Genomic DNA, 22,562 nt, shown 5'->3' with positions numbered 1-22,562 from the left:
ACCCCTTGATGAAAATTCTGGCTCCGCCACTGCTTGGAATATGTATATTTTATGGATTATCTATTAAACTCTTGAATGATCCTTTACCTCAAATCTGTTAATCTTTTCTCTCGATAATCTTTATTTAGGTTACACTATCATTACCCTTTTCGTCAAGCCAACCACCTTCTTCTCAATCCTTAATTATAATATAACTAACCTGTGATAACAAGTTAAACTACACCGCTTTCAACATTATTTAGTTGGCAGTCAGCCTATCGCTATCCTCTTCCTTTATATTGGCTTGAGACGGCGAAGTGAGCATATATTAAACTGCATTGCTATTATAAAAAATATTTACATTGTCGCTCTGTCAGTATATATAACTTAGATACGTAATGATAGAGGTTTAACTTTTATCATTAACTAATAATAATTTAAATTACAAGGATATAAAACATAGTAGATACAATAGTGATATGTAATATACTAACATCCCGTTTTATTGAAACATCAACTACTAATAACAATCTTGTAAAATACACCTATATTGCTTGGATTCTCCGAAAATGTCGTCAAGTGCATGCCGGTTGAAGAATCCAATACGGATGCGGCAACATTTTGGAGAGTCAGCGTAACATAGAAATACATTGCATTACTGATAATTGTTTGCTTCAAGGGCAGCAACAGCAGACAGAACTTAAGCAGCACTCGCAAGTTTCGTAGCAGCAGAAGCAGCAACATAGCGTGAACATACTGCAATTTTAAGATTTTTAAATTCAAAAAAATAAAATAAAAGATTAGAACATGAATATTTATATATCACTCAACTATGAATTAATTCCAAATTAGTTCGAGTTAAATTCAATATTCCAAATAATTCACCATAGTTACACTATATTTATACTTGCCGCAACCTTTTTTCTTTATCCGGTTTGAGTTTGGCTATGCTTTTTGCACATAGGCAAAGTGTTGAGTACATGTGAAGTGACACGGAAAATAAATATATACGTGAAAAATCACTAAATTTTCAATATATATTAAATTTTGAACCCATAATTTCAGATGTACAGTGAGTTTAATACTATGAACTTTAAAAATTGAACGCATTAAAGCTTGAGACATGTACACTTATTCTGATTCCGCCTCTACTATTTTTTTTTACTAAAGAAGTAAAACTAAAAGAATAATGTCAATAAAGAAAAAAAAAGATTAGATTTTGTGATACAAACCAAGCATATAGGCATCCCTTTTCTTCATGGCGCCTTTGGACATGTTCATAGTATGACATATTTTGATATTTTGGAGGAGCATTCATTTTCTTTCTTCTTCTTCTTTCTGTGTTTTTCCCTAAATTGCTTTCTTTGTGTGAAAAGAAAATGGGAGATTGCCTAAGATAAAGTATGTGAAGTTGATGAGAATATAAATGGACTAGAGGTGAATAATCAATGAACAATTATAGCTAGGGTCTAGGGGCCTAAAGAAAGTAGATGGTAAGTTGTCTAATTAATACTTCATATTTTTTTCTACTTCCTATTTTATTGTGGTGGTGTTCGGGCACCTCGACTGTTCCACCGGGTATCTGTTACCTGCTACGAGCACAAGTGTAAAGTAACCAAAAGTAGATGGAGTTTATTAGCTATGGGTTAAGTTGAACCTAGTATTTCGACATAGAACACACACACTCGTGTGTCAAAAGCTACTAAAATTTCAACAAATATTATGTGTAAACAACTATTGAAAACTTTACGTAACTGTCATAGTTTAAAAAAAATATAATAAATTCTTAGCATGAAACCCAATATTATAGCTGTGACAGGAAAAAAATTATATTTGTAGCACACAGTTCTATTAAAATAGGAATATTAATTATTAATCCCTAAACATAAGCAATTTGAATGGAAAGTGAATAATTCTTTGTAGAAAAATCATGCTTTTTTTCTCTCTTTATCTATTAGCTTTTCTTCTTAATTTTGTTTTTTGCCGAAGCCAATATATTTTCTAAATTTGTTCCATTCGTTTTCCTTTTAATTATCTTTCTTAAGTTTTTCTCTTCCTTCTTTCTTCCTTTCTTAACATAAAGATCTTACTTCGATAACAATATATATTAATATATACAAAATGTATATATAAATATACATCTTCAATTAAGATGACACTTAGATATGTGAAATATACATAAAAAATATATCTTAAATTTAATTAAGATGGCATATAAATATACAAAAAAATATACATAAAAAATACATCCTGAATTAAAATGGCACTTGACATATAAAATATATTTGAAATATACATTAAAAATACATCTTAAAATAAGATGGTACTTCACAAATAAATATACAAAAATTATATGCATAAAAATATATTTTGAATTAAAGTGATACTTGATATACAAAGTATAAAAGACGTATAAATCAATACATCTTGAATTTAGGTAGCATTCACATATGCATCAGATTTTCAAAAATGGAGTGAAGAAGATGAATGTTGGAAAGGGAGAATGGAGATGGACAAAAAAAAGTACTTCCTCTGCTTAGTGAGTCAGTTAACTTATTAAATATTGAGCTTAATTTTTATAATATGCTAATAATAAAAAAAAATGCTCTTTATGAAATAAACTATAAATGATGCTATTTTTTTTTAAAAATAACAGTTAAAAAAGGATCAAGCTTGTAAAAAACTCAAAACCGATAATTAAGATTTTAACAAATATTATACTATGAACCCATAATTTGAAAATTACACTTTACAATTAGTTTAGTGCTAAGAACTTTAAAAGGTTGAACAATTAAGTGTAAATCTGGATCTGCCTCTGCGGGTACCTCTGGACACCACTAAAAAATGACGAAGCATTTTTTGTCTTTGCTAAAATTTAAACATTTGCCTCTCATGATTTTCACCAGCTTCATTATCAATTAAGCGACAATCTTTATTGTGTACTTTATGTCTTCTTTTTTTTCCATTTAGTAATGGGAAGACAACTATGCAAGTGCATAAAACAACTAGATAGCTTAAATATGGAAGGCAGGAAGTAAAGACAATGGAAATGGTGGTCCATACTTATGAGTTGTCTATGTATCCTAACATACTATGACCCTAGCTGGCTCGTGAACTACTCAAATCCAAGACTTTTTTTCTTTATAATCGTGGTGTCCAGGTCAATTTACGAGGAACGGATCAAATATATTTGTTACTTTCTTTATATTGTACAAAAAATGTTATCCCTCCCAAGGCAATTCCAAATAGATAGCTATCGCAATCGATATATCAATCAACTACGTCTCAATCTCCATCCATTCTATTCTATTCAGACAAGTAGATGAAGGGTATACCTAGGTACGTATATTGATTGTATCCGAAGTCTATTAAAAATAAAAGATCATTTGACAATATATAGGAACACAATGACAATCGACGAGTGAGTTAAGTTAATTTCATCGCATAACAAGAATATAACAACTTTGCCTCATAATTCACCCTTAACTAGAAGTCACGAGTTTCAGCCTTAAATGGAGAAATTCATGATAGGGAACGCTTCCCATGTCCAAATCTATATTACAAGGTAAATGCAAAAGAAGCTAAAATCCAATCTGACTTGGTAATACTTGCTAACCTGCAAAACCAAACAGCTAAAACCATTCTTTGGATACTGAAAAATTAATCTCTTCATATTCTTGAGAAGAAGAGCATACTAATATAGTTAAGTGCTGATGTCGAATAGTATATCGACGCGATTCAAAAAAAAAAAGAAAAAAGAAACTGTGATGTAAGTGAGTGCAACCAAATGACTTATCTTCTTTAAAAACCAAAAGAATAAGCCATGGTAGTAATCACTTACCACAGCTTTAGAAATTAGTGAAATCTGAATCTATATACATTCATATTCAAGACAAATCCATACACTAAACAGCATGCATGTTTTTTTTTTGGTCGCGAAATATACCACGTGAATGAGCTAAAGATACTTCTGATATGAATCAATTATCATATTAGCACGAAACAAGACACGTGGCGGGTTTTACCAGGCCTGAAATATTAGAAGGCACGGTAACAGGTTGATAATTAGCAGCAATTTCTAGGCGCTCCCATGTCAACCTTCGTCTCTCGGCTGCAATATTTGACTTTGAATTTTCTTCTTCGAGCTTGCCTTGGCAGTCGAGTACAAGTTCTTCATCCATCTCGGAGAAGACTTTCCTCACATTTTGAGTCAGATTAAGAACTGCTTTATTCCAGTGGTTTTGGCTGTTCCGTTCTAAAGCTGAGACAATAATTGGCATGATCACTTGCCTGTTATGCATCACAAGGTTAAGAACGTTATCGTTGTTCCACAAGAAATGTGCTCTTTCGGCCACCTGCAAATTTGTTAAAAGCAGCAGAATAAGATACTTGTTGCAAGCCGTCAATTGTGGAATGAGTTAAAGAATGTGGGATTTGGAAGGAGAAGAAAACAGAAACAAATTGGGACAAACCCCGTCCCAACCTTCTCCCACTCAGGGTGGGGGGTTTTCCCCTAAAATGAATACATCTTTGGAGCTCGGAGTGGGACCATCCCCTTCAAAGGGACGAGCGACATAGCAAGTTGGTCAAGAGATCACATAGCTGGCTCTGCACACATATTGACTAACAGTATCGAGGATCTTGTGTCAGAGGATTAAGACTCTATTCAATCAATATGGTTTATGATGCAAGGTACAATGTGAATAGCTTCTTCTATAAAGCTCTACTTCCAAAAGGGTTAAAGAATTTATTACATTATATTCAGAAAAAGTTTTCAATGAAAAGGTGCAATAATGATGCATAAGATCCCAAACTCGACTTCCAACGTTCTTTTTATTTTCAGGATGAAGCCAACTTCAAAGTTTCAAATTAAAGTCAAACCTATTTCGTACGGGCATATAAAGTTACAAACACTAACCTGCTAAATACATAAAAGGACCAGACATTGTCATGCTTGGTGACATCCTAAACTTGACAAACCACACTTTAAAGTTGTTGAAATGACATTTTGAAGCTGAAGTTACCATAATCTTAAGCTAAAGATTTGAATTTGAAGGGGAGCCTTGGCGTAACTGGTAAAGTTGTTGCCATGTGACCAGGAGGTCACGGGTTCGAGCCGTGGAAACAGCCTCTTGCAGGAATGCAGGGTAAGGCTACGTACAATAGACCCATGTGGTCCGGGCCCTTCCCCAGACCCCGCGTATAGCGGGAGTTTAGTGCACAGGGCTGCCCTTTCTCTACCATGAATACGGAATTATTGCCTCCAATTATGTTGAATGAGACATCAGGGAGACAATTCAACTTATGTATCATAGTTAGCGTTCTAAAAGCAAAGCTTCCAGATACCATCTAGGTTACGCCACTACTTAAAGATGTGAATGTTAAGCTAGAACCTTAAGAAATTATATTTTGCAAGTATCTGCGACTAGAACCTGAGATTCTGGAGATGTATAATCAAGCTCAAGAGAACATCTGAAGTTATACAGCAAGCATCTATAGAGGTCGTAGCAAAGCTACATTTATGGTAGGAGTGAATGAGCTAAACTGTACCTAATATAATAATGTCAAACTGGAGAAGTGATTTCTGAAACAACCAACTAAGCCTAACTGGTCAGAAAATTATTTATCGAGTTTGAGCGTATAGCAAACTTAGACACACTCATTTAACATGGTTGGCCAAGTGTTGCAGCTCAGAAGAAGCAAGCTGATCTCTGAAGATGACAATCCACCTTTGTGGAAGTATCCAATACTCCAATATGCAAGGTGGTACAAGAGCAAGTCCAGTTTTCTTCCTACTACAGAACTACCTTATTAAGAAAGAAAGTTATACTGAGAGAGTATTCACGTCTATATCGATTCCTTCTCTACCAACACGATTTTGCGTTTCAAAATTCAGAGAGTGGTCACCAAAATGTTCAATAACCAAAATGCTAATCGGCTAGTTAGCCTCGTTAAAAGAAATCATGAACAAGGCTCACGATCACAGTATACTTATCACGTTGAAGATTAATATATCAAGTTATTTGAAGCAGCATTACAAGTAGACAAGATAAAAGTAGAAAAAGGAATATGTCGTGTAATGCTTAATTTGCCAAGAAGTGAGCACCAAGGATCTAACCAAACACCCCCCCCCCTCTCTCCACACACACACACAATAAAGTGGAAGTCAGAGTATGTAATTCTGGATTTGTCATCTAACCTTTCCAATAGCAGAATAAATATGAAGTTAGTCTTAAAAACCATTACCTAGCAAATCGTCATTTTGCATCACTCCAGTATTTAGGTACTCAAGAACAGGAGGAGAAAACATAAGAAAATGAAGGATAAAGGTTCCTTATCAAAAAACATACTGCACGGAAAGAAAAGAAAAAGACTATAGGGGCATGAACCAGCATTTTGATTAAGAAGCATTACCTGGAAATGGGAGCTGTTAAGGCAATAACCTATACGACGAAACAACGGCACCATGATCTTCTCGAACTCTGCAACACTAATCATTTCCAAAAGCTCTTCCAACTCACTGATGAACATCAATTGTTTCTGGCTACTTGTCACCGGCCAATACCTCAACAATTTCGTTATCGCTACGCTAGCCAGATTTTGTTCCTTTTCTATGAACTGTACGACACAATATGCTAACTGTTGATGATAGATACCCAAAGATTTCGGCTTGTGTAGAGGTATCAACGCCCTGGAGAAAAACGATCTGTGCTCTTCCTTCAACGGTAAAGCAAATCCACTAATTACACTTCCGAAAACCTCTAGAAGCTCTGCAATCCCGTTATGCCTTTCGGTCTCGAAAGCAAAACGATAAAAAATATTGCTTACAGCCTTTCTGATAAAAGGCCTGTGCATCATAAACTTCCCATAAAGACGATGCAATATCGACTTCAAGCATTCCCTTTCTCTTGGGTCCTCAGAATCAAATAGGTCAAGCAATTTCAATATGAAAGAATGGTCTACGTATTTCTTAGCAACTTTTGCGTCAAGAGAGCTTTGACTAATGACGCTAAGGAATAAGTCATACACAAGTTGTAAATGACACCAAGCTGGATCAAACATCGGTTCTTCATCTTCACTTTCACCGCGAGCCGAGAGATACGACTTAGGAGGAAATGTTCTGAACAGGTTAACCGCGCACATTTTACAGACAGCAGCGATTGCTGTTTCCGTGAATCTTGCGGATCCTGAAGCGACAAAATCATTCAGCTCAAGCAAAACTTGTCGTTTCAAGTCCTTCTCAGCAGAATCTTTATCTGGATCATTGAAATCATAAATAGAACAGCAGAGATTCAACTTGCTTACGAATAAGCTTTGCTTCTCCGCATTTGAAACGTCTTTAAAAGGAATGTGCGGTGCCACAGACTCACCACCAGCCACAATACTTGTAGGAAAAATCGCTGTCGACATCCGCTTCACTACATTCAGCCTTGTTGCTATGACAGTGCAACTATTGGCAAACGGAATTCCATTTCCTGAGTTCGTGTTGTTGTTGCAGGAATTGCTTCCCGATGTATCAAACGAATCACATTTCGATGATTTCCTAGGAAGTTTTGCAAGAATTTGCTTAAGCATAGTAGCGTTGCTCCAACGTGCACCAAGACTACACCTAAGTAGGCACTCCACAACAATCTGCCTATGCATATTCCAAAAAAAAAATAATAAGAAAATAAAGCAGGAACCTACAACTTTAAAAGAAATAACAGATCTTGTGGCAATCATAAGAAGACAGCAGTATTATCAATGCAGCAATTGTTTCGTCTAAAAACTCATCGAACACAAAAGTTCGATCCCAAATCCACCTATATAAGACTAAACAGTAAAAGGCAGTTGCACAAATTCCAGATCTGGGACAGAATTTACACGGAGGCCAACACAACACAAAATAAAAGACTGAGAAAGATTAAATCCTGGATCACTACATTCACAGGCCAAAAAAGTAAGAACATAAAAAAAAAATTAAAAGAAAAGGAGATTCAATCTTTGTTGGCAATAGCTGAGAGTGAATAATCAGTTACAACAACAAATCTGAATAATTAAAGTTGAAATCTTTAACAACTCCAACTTTCAAAAACCCAAAAAAGTTCAAAACTTGAGCATTATAGTAGCATTTCACAAAAGATCTGATTACAACAAAATCTAAATAACTAAAGATGAAATCTTTAACAACTCCAACATTTCAAAACCCAAAAAAGATCAAAACTTGAACATTATTATAGCATTTCACAAAGATCTTGGGGATCCCGGTGCACTAAGCTCAAGGTCCGGGAAAGGGTCGGACAACAGGTCTATCGTAGACAGTTTTATCCTGTATTTCTGTAAGAGGCTGCTTCTACGGCTCTAACCCGTGACCACTTTACCCATTACGACAAGCTCCCCTTCAACAGATCTTATTCCAACAAAATCTGAATTATTAAAATTGAAATTTTTAACAACTCCAACATTCCAAAACCCAAAAAAGTATCAAACTTGAGCAATATCACAGCATATCTCAAAAGATCTGATTACAACAAAATCTAAATAGCTAAAGATGAAATCTTTAACAACTCCAACATTCCAAAACACAAAATAGATCAAATCTTCAGCATTATCATAACATTTTCTCAAAAGATCTGAGATATAGAGTAAGGAAAAAAACCTGGGATTTTGTTGGTCTGGTCTGAAATTAAAGATTCTTCAGAGGAATTACAGAAAGATTGAAGCTTTTTGATATTTTGATACTCAATAATAAGAGAGAAACAAACAGGAACAGGTAATGGTGGCAATCACATCATGTCTTTAACTTTTAAACTTGGGATTGAAGACATAATGATGGGTTTTTTAGGAGCCCATTTTTTCTTTGAAGAAAACATAAAATGTATTTTCAGTTCTTGATTATTTCCACTGTTCATGTCCTAACTAGTACTACAATGGCTTCTTACAATTTAGTGAGTGAGGCATTATTTTTTTTTCTTGAAAAAAGTGCCACAACTTGAATACTAACTCTCAGTGGCATCTTCACAGAAATTGCCGGCATTAGATGGTGACTGTTATGTACTGTACTAACATTTAGTAGTACTAACATTATTTATTTACCAAATACTGTTTGATTTCACCAACTGTAACACATTTCTACTGGTACCATTTACTAACTATTTTCGTACTTCCTCTCTTCTATTACTACTATCAATATACTTGAACAATATTTTATTAGTGATTCGTTCAATAATGATATATTTTTATATTTAAAAATATTTTTTTATTTTAATATTAACGTATGCTTTTATAATTATAAAAATTCATAAATGTTTAAGATCACAACAACAACATACCTAGTGTATTTCTATAAGTGGGGTTTGGGGAGAGTAGAGAGTATGCTGACGTAGAGAGATTGTTTCCGGTAAACCCTCGGCTCAGGTTGTGGAGAGGGGAGGGGCAATAAATGTTTAAGATCACAAGTTTTTTAATTTTTTTTTTAAAATTTTGTATCCAATTAAAGGATCACTACATAAATTGAAATTGAGTGAATAGTTGAATTGGGTCGAAAAATTTATGTATTTTAGCTTATCAAATAAAGGTAAAAATTTTGGATTGGTAATTTAAAAATAGCCAGCGTTTGCAAAATTATTGAAAAATAGCCACTATTTTGCTGCAACACGGACCGGTCCAGCTTGGTGCACCTCTGTATGAACTTCCAGCATATTATGTTGGATCTCCAACACACAGAAAGTTCCAGCATAATATACTGTAGATTGGAGTACATGTGTATGAACTTCCAGTATATTATGCTGGACCGGTATATTATACTGGAACTCCAGCATATTTATTATACTGATATAGTGAAATATTTTCCGGATTTTGAACAGTGTCTTCGTTCAGATTTATATTTACATGAAAAGTGGCTAAATTTCGATTACTTTTAAAACTGTGGCTATTTTTCAATGACCATTTGTAAATCTGACTATTTTTGCATTTCATAGGAGAATTTTGTAATTTTGTTTCTTGTCTTTTTCTTTTTGTTTTATACTTTTTTTAACAGAGCTAAATTCAGTATATTATTCACTTACTCAGTTACTCATACAAACTCATTCTTTCCTTTAGCCACTCATCCAACCTAAATAGCCACCACTCAATTAAAAACAATCGGTAAGTATGTAATATATGTATAATTCATATATATATATATATATATATATATATATATATATATATATATATATATGATAATTATGTATAATTTATGTATATTTATTAGAAAAATTAAACAGTAAATTTGACCTAGTATTTGTATAATAATCCCACGTATGTATTAACATGTACATCATCACTTTTAAATCGTGAATTTCCCTCTATTCAGCTAAATTAGTTTGCAGCATCAGCTCGTGATATAAGTTCACAAGATTCCTGTTAGTTACTCTATATCCCTTCTCTCCTCTTTTTTTTTTCCATCACAAAAGTTATGAATATTTATGTTAGTATTTAGGTTTTATAAATTTATTTTGTTCTTCAAACTATCTTTTTACATTACTAGGGGTGACAAACGGACGGGTCGGGTCGGTTATGAGTTGGTCAAAAAATGGGTAATTCAAAAACTTGATAAATTATCCGACTTGACCCGTATTTGATACGGATAAAAAATAAGTTATCCGGCGAATAATATGGATATCCATATTATCCATGGCTTCTTGAATATGATCACTTTTGGGAGAATTCTTAGTTTTCCAAACTTGAGGAACCCCCAATTTGAGGCTTTACAAATGTAAAAGTTAAACCCGTTAGTTATCCATTGGTTATCCATTTTCTAAGTAGATAATATGGTTCTTATCCATATTCAATCTATTTTTAAAAAGTTCATTATCCAACCCATTTTTAATGGATAATATGGGTGGATAACTATTTTCTTTTAACCATTTTGCCACCTCTACATATTACCGTCAATGTAAACCTATTTCTTTTTTGTACGGCTTGAAATAATCATATAAGCGCGAGTTTCTTCAATTTATCTAAGTTAGGTAGATAGAATTATTAGATATTTATAATTGCAGAAGATAACATATATCTAAATTGTGAAAATTCTGCACACTCAGCTTATATTCGGCTCAACCTTTCTACTCTACGTTAATGGATATGCAGAGAAGAAGAAGAGCTTCTGTGAAGATTCGAGAACACAACATAAAATGAAAATGAATGAGCTTGACTTCTCATTGATTTAATCCTCTATTTCTACAAGCGACTAACTCCTACATCTAACTGACAGCTGTCTAAATTACCATAAACTAACTAACTACCCTTCCAATAATTAGTTACATAACTAACTCTAGTTTAACTCCTAACTGCTTCTACTTAACTTTGATTCCTAGAACAACTTCAAGTTATCCCATCTCGAACACTCCCCCTCAAGCTGGTAGGTGCAAAAATATTGAACACTCCCAACTTGGGCATCAAGTACTCATGTTGCACCTCAACAGCCCCCTTGTCAAGGTATCTGCCTGTTGATCTTTTGAACTCACATGTATTATTTTCACCAGTCCTTGTTGTAGCTTTTCCCTGATAAAGTGACAATCTATTTCAATATATTTCATTCTTTCATGATATACTGGATTTGCAGCAATTTGCAGAGCTTCCTTGTTATCACAGAACAATTCAACTGGAAGCTTCACTTGTGCACCAAGCTCTTTAAACAAGCTTGTTAACCAAACAAGTTCTACTACTGTCCAAGCCATGCTCCTGTATTCTGCTTTTGCAAAGCTTCTTGAAATCGTGTTTTGCTTCTTAGACTTCCAGGATATAAGAGAATTGTCAAGCTTAACAAGAAACCCAGTGACTAATCTTCTTGTGTTAGGACATGAAGCCCAGTCAGCATCATAATATGCACTTAGTGTATTGCTCCTTTGACTGCTCGTGAGGATTCCCAAGCCTGGTTCCTTCTTGACATATATGACCACTCTCAATGCTGCTTCCCAATGACTTATTTTGGGTTGTTGCATGAATTGACTAAGTGTTTGGATTGCAAAGGATATGTTTGGTCTTGTCAATGTTAAGTATAACAACTTCCCAATCAGTCTTTGATACTTACCCTTTAATTGCTCATCACCTTCTAAGCCTGCAATATCATCCAACTCTTTGAGAGTATACTTTTGGTTATATTCTAATGGGGTGAAAGCTGGTTTAGAGGTACTTAGCCCCAGCTCTTCAATGAGTTCCACTGAATACTTCCTTTGATTCATCAAAATGCCTCTCTTTGACCTGCTGAACTCCATCCCCAGAAAATACCTCAACTCACCAAGGTCTTTTATCTTGAAGGCCTGCTGCAATTTCTGCTTTGTTTCTTCTATCAACTGGATATTATTCCCAGTGATTAACATGTCATCCACGTAAACAATAATAACAATGATATTAGTTCCTATCTTTTGTGTAAAAAGAGAGTGATCAAGAGTGCTTTGCATGAATCCCTAAGTTGTAAGTGCTTCTGTGAGTTTAATATTCCATTGTCTACTTACTTGCTTCAGGCCATATAAGGATTTAACAAGCCTACATACCACTGGAGTCTCCCCTGGCTTGTAAAACCCTCAGGCAGTTACATGTAGACCTCATCAGGTAAGTCACCCTGCAGGAAAGCATTGTACACATCCATTTGATGGATGTTCCACCTTTCCATTGTAGCTAATGACATGATTTATTTCACATTGACTATTTTCACAACTGGGAGAATGTCTCATTGTAATCAAGCCCCTCTTGTTGATTATAGCTTTTAGCTACCAATCGAGCCTTGAACCTTTCAACCTCACCATTAGCTTTGTATTTGACTTTAAACACCCATTTGCAGCCAATAGGGATCTTCCCATTAGGTAGGGAAACTAACTTCCAGGTGTGGTTATCTTCCAAGGCTTGAATTTCAGCTCGCATGGCCTCCACCCACCTTGGATCTTTGGAAGCCTTATGAAATGTTTTAGGTTTCACAATTGAAGTGAAAACTGCTATGTAGTTCTTGTATGATGACTGCACAGAAGAGTAATTGACTGAGTGATCAATAGGATAGGGGATGGTTGAAGTAGTGCTGGTAGGTGTAGTGATGTAGTCTGATACCCTTCCTGGAGGTTTCTTTGTTCTAGTAGACTTTCTGAAGTTTTGTGAAGCTTCAGAAGTTGAATTATGGGATAAGTCTTCTTGTTGATCTTCAGAAGCTGCAGGTTAATCTTCATTCTGATGCATCAGTTCATTATGAGAGTGACTCTCATGTTGTTGTTGAGCAACATCTTCATGAGTTTCCTCATAGTGAGCATGGGATTCCTCCTCTTGAATTGTCAAGTCCTCTTCTTGTACTTCTGTCAGCTCATTTGCTGTGTAGTCTAGGTTTGGATCACTGTTTGGTTCAACTTCTGAGAACAATGATGGTTGTGTAGCTGGCTTATGCTTGAAATGAAAAATATGTTTCTTGAAATTAACATCCCTATTTATAAAGAACACACGATTAGTGAGGTCATATAGTATGTACCCTTTTGCTGACCACTGAGTATCCCATCATAAATATTGCAGTTGCTCTTGCTGCAAATTTGTCATGGTTATGGACCTTCTTGGCAAAATAAAGGCATCTTATTACTCTCAAATGATCAAGTTTTGTTCTTTTTTTATAAAGAATCTCATAAGATGATTTTCCTCCTAAAATAACTGATGGCATTCTATTAATCAAATATACTACAGCTAGAACAAAGTGTCCCCAAAACTTCAGAGGGATACCTCCTTGAAACCTGACTGCTCTTGCTATTTCTAGAATGTATTTGTGTTTTCTCACAGCAATCCCATTCTGCTGAGGAGTATAAACACATGTTCTCTGATGTATTATCCCTAAATATTGAAATAAATGAAAACACTTGGTGTTGATGAACTCTCCACTATTATCATATCGTTACATCTTGATGGTTTTACCAAACTGAGTTTTAACCAATGAAAAGAAATTCATACGCATCACAATTACATCACTTTTAAGTTTGAGTAGAAACAACCAAGTTGTTCTCGAACAATAATCCACAATAGTCAGAAATATTTTATTTCCATCAACTGTAGGTACATTGTAAGGTCCTCACATATCAACGTGTAACAACTCAAAAACATCAGAAGACCTACTTGTATTGTTGTGAAATGGTAGTCTAGTATGCCTTGCTAAAGAGAATATTGTACAGCTATCTATCGCTACTTTACATTCTTCTTGTCCCAAACCTAAGATCTGTTTTACGGCTACTGCCGATGCATGCACAAGCCTTTTGTGCCACAGTAAAATATTTAAATTCTCCTTTATTCCAGTCAATCCTCTTGCTATAGTGTTGTTGTTGTTGTTGATAGATTTTTGAAGGAACAGATAAAGTCCTTCACTTTCTCTACCAACTCCCTTCACCATTCCACTGTAGAGGTCCTGGAATATACATAAATGTTGAAAGAAACATACGGAGTATTGCAGCTCTTGTCACGACCCGAATCGATGGGTCGCGATAGACACCCTGTACCTTACTCAATCGAGTACCAACGTAATGTATCTTTCTTATTACTTCATCATATACACGTGACATACGGGCCTAATAGGCCAACATGATCATTTATAAACTCAAAATATAGACCGACAAGGCCGTACAATCTTTCGCGTACACGACATATATCTACAAGCCTCTAAGAGTACATAATTGTCATAAAGGTCGGGACAGAGCCCCGCCATACCAAACCATACACATCTAAATCATACTGACCAAACAAGCAACTCCGGAGCAAATGGAGTGCACCAATATCTTCTGCTGAGCTGATCGCCTACTTGGAGGACTCTCGACCTGTCTATCGAGACCTACGGGCATGAAACGCAGTGTCCCCAGGCAAAAAGAACGTTAGTACAAATAATGTACCGAGTATGTAAGGAATAAAATTCAGTAAATAATAGACATGAGAGAAACATGGAGTAAAAGACTCGACATGTACGTCTGCATAGCTCTGTGAATCATTTCATTTTTATAATGTCATGCATATGCGTATAAATGTCATACCATGCATAGGTATATGTGTTCATAACATCATCAAGCCTCTGAGGGCATCCCATCATATCATTTCGGCCACTGTGGGCAAATCATCAACGTATACCAGCTGATCAGGTGGTGGTGCGTATATAACGCCATAACCTCTTCCCATATCCCATATACATATAATATACGCATATATAATGCCTTCTGGTCATTTTTCAATATACATATATAAATGCATGAAATGCATAAGAAGTACGTTAATAAGATTTCTCGAATATCATAAAGTCAATATGCCTTTCGGACAAACTTTATCAAATACATATTTTTCTAAGACCCATGAACAGAGGATATAATAATAATTCAAATGAGGAATCAAGAATATAGACATCCCTAGTATTTCTATGAATAGAGTCATTTATAAAAGTTGTGTATTTACTCGTTTTGTTTGTATCGTACGGATCATGCCAAAAGAAAAGGAGGGATAGCCTTAACATACCTGGAGTAGGGGAAAATATCCGTACGATATTCTTGAGAAGGATTGCACAGTATTCCCTTAGAATTACAAAATTCCATTGTTAATGTGCTAAGAAACCTCATTGATTGAAGAAATTACGTTGTAGTGTTTTGTAAGAATTTCTACGAATTTGTAGCAATTTGTAACAACTCACCTTGCTAATCTCCAAAACCTCATGTCTGATTTGTAGTCTTTGAGAATGAAATGGTCTTTGTATTTAAAATCCTAGAAAGTGAAGTTAGCATCTGATTGTTAATTGCTGCTGTTGTAGTATGAAGTTTTCAAAATTTTCCTCACTTTTATTCTTTATGAAGCCTTTCTGAGTATATCATGATTTTGTCAAAATGGATTGATATCCATGGAAGACAAGTTCAATGACTAATATGACTCCACCTTTTACGTGTAAATAGCTTAAGAAGGCAAGAGTCGCTTACTCCACTTGCTAAATTGACTAAATGAATTAATGTTCATGTGCCTACTAATTGAATGGACTAAAGGCATGAGTCACAATTTGTTTAAGGCAAAAGCTATAATGTGGGGGTGGGGTGGGGATTTTAATCTTATCCCATAATTAATTAATTAATTAATTAGTTAATATCCCGCTACCCGGTAATTAACCAATTACCCGCATAATTAAAAATTATCTAAAATTACTTAAAATTCTACTTATTTTTAATACACTTTATACATCATACTATTATGGTCATGTGGTACCTTGTATGGTACTAGTCCATAAATACCGGGTATTTTAGCTTGGGCCGTATTTTATCACAAATTGTCAAACTTCGATGAAATTCATTTTCTTCGATTTGCTTTCCCTCTCACCTTCACGAATTTACTCATCACTTGTTTGAAATAGCATAATACTCATAATCTCAAAATAATCCCATTTCCGAACTTACGTCGATTACCTTACGACGAAACTTTAACGTACGAAAATGTGGGATGTAATATCTTATTTCCGAGATTTCATCAATTTACTTATGGCGTACTTTTACGTATGAAAACATGGGGTGTAATATCATTCCCCCCTTTAGAACATTCGTCCTCGAATGTTGACTGATGCACTTATCATTCCCATAACCCATAACTCTTGCGAATACTTTAATACTCTTCTTGCCATTTAGGCAACTGTTCTTTGAATAAATCCAAAGACCGGGGCATTCCTTCCTTTTGGATTCTTTCTCACACCACGGTATGCGGTCGGAATTCTTCCAATCTCGTAACTCTTGCTACCTTCTGCCATGCAGCCCGTAGGACTTTTTCCTTGCATGTGCTCTTATGCTACTCTTCCCTTCATCTTTTAGCCAATCTTTAGGCCTCACTTTGGGAACATATACAGAACTTGATAAGATGTCCCTCTGGGCATCTATAGCTGTATTGAAGTTCTTCGGTCGATACTTTGTCGAACTTACGAATATTGACATATCTTATTTCATAGACCCAGTTATCCATTCGTATGACTTTACTACATCTAGGTGGGTCATACTATACCATAACTCTTACTTCGATTTATCGTTACTAAGGTCTGCTACCTAACCCCAGGTTACTTTTGTTGCTTATCCCATATGTATAAATCTAAGTCCTTTAATGCTTTCTCATTACTGTTCATCTTAAGAATGACGACCTAATCTCATCTCATACTTTTTGACTTTTGTCCATCCATTGTTGATTTGCCTCAATATTATTCTACAAAATACCACTGATTACTTGAAACTTCTTACGTAATACTTTGCCACTAGGGCTTACGTTGCATCGAGGAGTATTTGAAATGATTTTCCTGATCCACTTAGCGACGATACCGTACTTCAATAATCGTATTTTATAGCATCCCAATGTGATTTACTTACGTGGGTATTTTAATTCCGTATAATTCGTGAAATCCTCTTCAAATCATTACTCAATCGAAGGTCCGAACGTCATCCTTTATCTATCACTGTTACACCCTCATTCTCTATCAAGGCAGCATTCCACCTCTGCTACTAGTCTTAGACTCCTTTGAGTTCATTCAGGCTATACTGAGCTTTCTATAACTTAGAGAAATCATTAGCTCTCTTATTTTCACGGGCTTAATCCCGAGGACTTATCCATTTTCGTCATCTTCTCACTTGCCTTTTCTTATCCTCACTCTTGTCTTCCTAAAACCTTGTCGTTCTACCATACTTTATCTTGCGACCTACACATATTTATTTATACTACTTGCAACCTTCCTTCAACTTGCTTGCCCCATATATTTTCTTATGTTATTCTGGAACATCAAGCGAGATATCACATCGTCTCTAACTCTTCTTTGTCTCCTGACTAGGTCTCTCAATACCTAGAAACCATAGGCTGGAGAATATACCATTGATGATGCCGCTATCATTCCTGGATACTGAATCCCCGTGCTTCTAGCCTTCTATCCGAAGTATGGACTATTCACAACCTTATGTATTTGAGTATCTTGTACGTTGTTCACCTTTACCTTACTTACCTTAAAATCTCACATCATATCTTCTATCTCTTTCATAACCTCCCTTCCACATAGGTATGATTCACATCCACAACTTGAAGCTTTATTATAATACTACAATCCGGTGAGAGCTTCATACTGACTTCTTATGAGGCTGTTACTTTTCTAACTAGCTTTATCATAGAGCCGTTATATAGGCTATGGTTGTTGTACTCTCTCTCTTGTACCTCTGATATTAAGGGTGATCCTGCAATGTTCTCGATCACGATTTTGAAAATTTCCTAGGTCCAATAATCAGACTCCTAATTTACTTAGTTGATGTAACTCTTTAGTTTCCTCTTCCCTCTGATCAATCTTTATGTAGGCTTAATCTATCGTCCGATCTGCGGCTCATGGTGTTAGTTATTACTTTAGCCCTTCAAGGACGCTATGGAATATCCATGCTTCGATCTTCTAACAATTCGATCCTTTGTCTATGACCTTGGCTCAATTCTTTCTTTTAACTTATACCGAAATCTTCTATGGCTGTATGATTGTCAACATATATGTTGCAGGTATAAAACTCTAAACTCTTAAGTGCATTCATAACGTCACCAACTCGGGGTCATTGATCGAATAGTTCCTTTCGTTCCTTCTTAGCTTTCTTTAACGTAAGCTATTACTTTTCCAGGTCTTTCTGCCATCTTGTTGCGTGCATACTTAGCTTATCTTAGTTCCCACACATGCCAGAGTTTTCGTGCAACTCATATGATCTCGAATATTACTTTTAATTTTACTTCCCGTTCATTAGCCATGGTAGGTGCCATTTTCCTTTGGAGTGCTTACAATGTTGTTGTGAGACTGTTGTTATACGACCATTTCCTCTTTAGGTCGTTGTGCTTAGGTTGAAGCCTTCTTCCTTATTTCCTCAGCTAGTCTTTCGTTGTAGTACTTAGGGAGAACCCTTGACTCTTGTAAAATTGTGAGCTTATTACGGACCTTTTGATGTCCTTCCTTGCCTATAATTATCCGTAGTTGCTCACCTCCATGCCCTTGTGCTTGTAGGGTTGCTTCTGAACTGATATTTTGACTGTCTTCCCAGTGGCACTCTCTTTTATTCCCGTAACATTCATGCGGTGCCTTTAACTACCCCGACTTCTATCTGAATGTATCTCAAGTATTATAATGACATTACTGCAAGGCTGAATTCTCTATGTTGGGGTTCACTATATTTATCTTGCACGATCTGTTGATTTGTTTGTATCCTCTTGTCTAGCCATAACTAGGCTCTTCCTGAATCAACTGCTAACTATTCGTTGGCCCGTCCTCATATTAATATTGTCGCGTAATCTTTCTTGGGTTATTTCATTTGTCCTAACTTACGTCTCACACTGGCTCCTTATCTATCAATAACATCCCGGGAAGGAACCCTTACTTCCTCTCCTTGATGTCGTTCTTGCATAACTCGTAGCATATCTGTAGGGTTTGAATAAGTGCAATCTCATTCCTTTCTCATTTTTATAGCATTCCTCCTTTACCATTCCATAATTACTAGAACTACTAAATTCTGATTTAATGCCACATCACTTCATATTCCCCTCTATAGGGGAGTACTGAGATTTAGCGCTACGACGATCTACCTATAGATGTTTTACCTCTTCATCTTTATCGTCTTTTGACATCATTTATGACCTTACTCGCCTTGCGAAAATCCTTCTGCACCGAAGATGACAAAATTCTTCGCTCGCGAGGGTGACACTTAGTGTAACTGGCACATACAGTCCCTTAAGCTTAACTTTACTCACCTTGCTTACTTTGGGGAAGCGTCTTCCTGAATGACCATTCTTTGAATTTCTCATGAATCTTCTTCTGTTGTCCATTCTATTATCGCCGGAATGCAATCTCTGAAATTCTCATGATACCGACAACTACTCGGTCCCTAGTTCATGCTTAGTTATCTTGTTCATCTGTCCATGCTGATTTCTTATTACTCTGGGATCTAACTTTTTCTTTTGGTAGTCGCGTTGGAGTCACGAACTTATTTCTCAAAATGAGGATATGACTTTATGGCCTATACTCTTTTGTTGTCTTAAGGCCCATCACCTCTCGTCTCTTTCTTCATTTGACTATAGATTCTGTAACACTCTACCGTTGACATCCATGTGTCACATCTTACTCATAATGCTTCATTATCCCTCATCGTACTTCCCTGCTAATATTTCTATCTATCACTTTATTCTGAAAATTAGAACAAAATATTCTTTTACTTTTAGCTCCCCTTGCTCAATCCATTGGCTCTTCGAATTTCCAAACATTCTTTCTCTACTAGGGACGGAAGCCACACTAAGGTAATATTTACCCCTTCCATGATTCCAGTGCACGTCCTTGTAGTACTCATATCTAGCTGTACTATTTTAGAGTGCACTATCTAGGTGTCTCACAAGGAGATCTACTAGCACATTTGCAATATCATTCGGAGATGTCAATAAACGACAAACAATCCATTCGTCATTTTGGGTTATTTTAACCCCAGCCGGATCCTGATATCCCGTCTTGTCTTAAACCATATCTGCTAGCTCTCATAGGGCATAACCGAGATCGATGTGGCCAATTGTGCATACCTCTGTTACTGTCGAAGGTAACTCAAAATGCTTATATCTATTTTTTGAGTTGTAGATAATGATCATCTTCACTAACTGGGTACCCCGTTCCCTTCTTTACCTTACTTCTTTTACTTGTTGAAACTTGTATCTATCTTCTGAGTCTCTCATTATTTTTCACCAAATTGGTGGATAGATATACTTTCCTTAAGGCTCCTTATCAAGAAGCTTACACACATGTGATCTACTGAAAACCTTGCATTTACTCATCATAAGCATGATGCATAAAATCGAGTTTCCTCTAACTCAATTCTTCTACAACTATATCTCTGACCAATCGTCTTTCTAGATGTAAGCATCGTTGTAATATGATTAAAATAGATTTAGGAATTTGAATTCCTATGACTGAGCTCTACCACACGATCTAGAGTAAGAAGAAAGAGTGACATTCTTAAATGCCCTGTAGCCTCCTGCTTATAAGTGTGGTGCACGACACACCCATAACAAAACTCTACTAGACACGGCTTGTAGACTCCCTAGGACAAAACTGCTCTGATACCACTTTTGTCACGACCCGAACCGATGGGCACCCGGTACCTTACTCAACTGAGTACTAACGTAACGTATCTTTCTTATTACTTCATCATATACACTTGACATACGGGCCTAATAGGCCAACATGATCATTTATAAACTCAAAACATAGGCCGACAAGGCCGTACAATCTTTCGCGTACACGATATATGTCTACAAGCCTCTAAAAATACATAATTGTCATAAAGGTCGGGACACAGCCCCGCCATACCAAACCATACACATCTAAATCATACTGACCAAACAAGCAACTCCAGAGCAAATAGAGTGCACCAATATCTTCTGCTGAGCTGATCGCCTACTTGGAGGACTCTCGACCTGTCTATCGAGACCTGCGGGCATGAAACGCAGCGTCCTCAGGCAAAAGGGACGTCAGTACAAATAATATAACGAGTATGTAGGGAATGAAAATCTGTAAATAATAGATATGAGAGAAACATAGAGTAAAAGACTCGACATATACGTCTGCATAGCTCTATGAACCATTTCACTTATTATAATATCATGCATATGCGTATAAATGTTATACCATGCATAGGTATATGTGTTCATAACATCATCAAGCCTCTGAGGGCATCCCATCATATCATTTCGGCCACTGTGGGAAAATCATCAACGTATGCCAGCTGATCAGGTGGTGGTGCGTATATAATACCATAATCTCTTCCCATATCCCAAATACATATAATATACACGTATATAACGCAATCTAGTCATGGGTCAATGTACATGTATAAATACATGAAATGCATAAGAAATATGTTAATAAGATTTCTCGAATATCATAAAGTCAATATGCCTTTCGGACAAACTTTATCAAATACATATTTTTTTGAGACCCATGAACAGAGGATATAATAATAATTTAAATAGAAAATCAAGAATATAGACATCCCTAGTATTTCTATGAATAGAGTTATTTGTGAAGGTTGTGTATTTACTCGTTTCGTTTGTATCGTACGGATCATGCCAAAAGGAAATGAGGGATAGCCTTAACATACCTGGAGTAGGGCAAAAAATCCGTACGATATTCTTGAGAAGGATTGCACCGTACTCCCTTAGAATTACAAAATCCCATTGTTAATGTGCTAAGAAACCTCATTGATTGAAGAAATTACGTTGTAGTATTTTGTAAGAATTTCTACGAAATTGTAGCAATTTGTAACAACTCACCTTGCTAATCTCCAAAACCTCACGTCTGATTTGTAGTCTTTGAGAATGAAATGGTCTTTGTATTTAAAATCCTAGAAAGTGAAGTTAGCATCTGATTGTTAATTGCTGCTGTTGTAGTATGAAGTTTTCAAAATTTTCCTCACTTTTATTCTTTATGAAGCCTTTCTGAGTATATCATGATTTTATCAAAATGGATTGATATCCATGGAAGACAAGTTTAATGACTAATATGACTCCACCTTCTACGTGTAAATAGCTTAAGAAAGCAAGAGTCGCTTACTCCACTTGCT

The 22,562-nt window shown here is 35.8% G+C and overlaps 1 protein-coding gene and 1 long non-coding RNA gene across 3 annotated transcripts; both read right to left on the bottom strand.

The window, feature by feature from the left end:
• Positions 1 to 305: 305 nt before the first annotated feature.
• Positions 306 to 1,377, bottom strand: LOC107758968 (uncharacterized). The gene is made up of 2 exons (XR_001642088.2): positions 1,212 to 1,377; positions 306 to 735 (listed from the first exon to the last, which is right to left on the bottom strand). It is a non-coding gene; the product is annotated as an uncharacterized LOC107758968 (long non-coding RNA).
• A 2,372-nt stretch (positions 1,378 to 3,749) lies between these two features.
• On the bottom strand, positions 3,750 to 9,019 carry LOC107758963 (serine/threonine protein phosphatase 2A 57 kDa regulatory subunit B' kappa isoform). Of its 2 annotated transcripts, none has more exons than XM_016576810.2 (3): positions 8,618 to 9,019; positions 6,394 to 7,615; positions 3,750 to 4,334 (listed from the first exon to the last, which is right to left on the bottom strand). In XM_016576810.2, exons 2-3 carry the CDS (start codon positions 7,552 to 7,554, stop codon positions 3,972 to 3,974), a joined length of 1,524 nt encoding a protein of 507 aa, XP_016432296.2. In that variant the 5' UTR covers positions 7,555 to 7,615; positions 8,618 to 9,019; the 3' UTR covers positions 3,750 to 3,971. The 2 variants fall into 2 exon arrangements, with proteins under 2 accessions (XP_016432296.2, XP_016432297.2); XM_016576811.2 differs by having other exon boundaries at positions 6,394 to 7,611.
• Positions 9,020 to 22,562: the final 13,543 nt, after the last annotated feature.

This window comes from Nicotiana tabacum, chromosome 21 (genome assembly GCF_000715075.1).
Source record: "Nicotiana tabacum cultivar K326 chromosome 21, ASM71507v2, whole genome shotgun sequence".
Taxonomy (NCBI): domain Eukaryota; kingdom Viridiplantae; phylum Streptophyta; class Magnoliopsida; order Solanales; family Solanaceae; genus Nicotiana; species Nicotiana tabacum.
Note: the sequence above shows the minus strand (reverse complement) of the source record. Positions and strands in the feature narration are given on the sequence as shown.

Coding starts and splice junctions, on each gene's coding strand:
- LOC107758963 (XM_016576810.2), bottom strand. CDS start 7,554: ATGCTTAAGCAAATTCTTGCAAAACTTCCTAGGAAATCATCGAAATGT. Junction 4,335..6,393: donor TTAACAGCTCCCATTTCCAG/GTAATGCTTCTT, acceptor ACAAATTTGCAG/GTGGCCGAAAGAGCACATTT.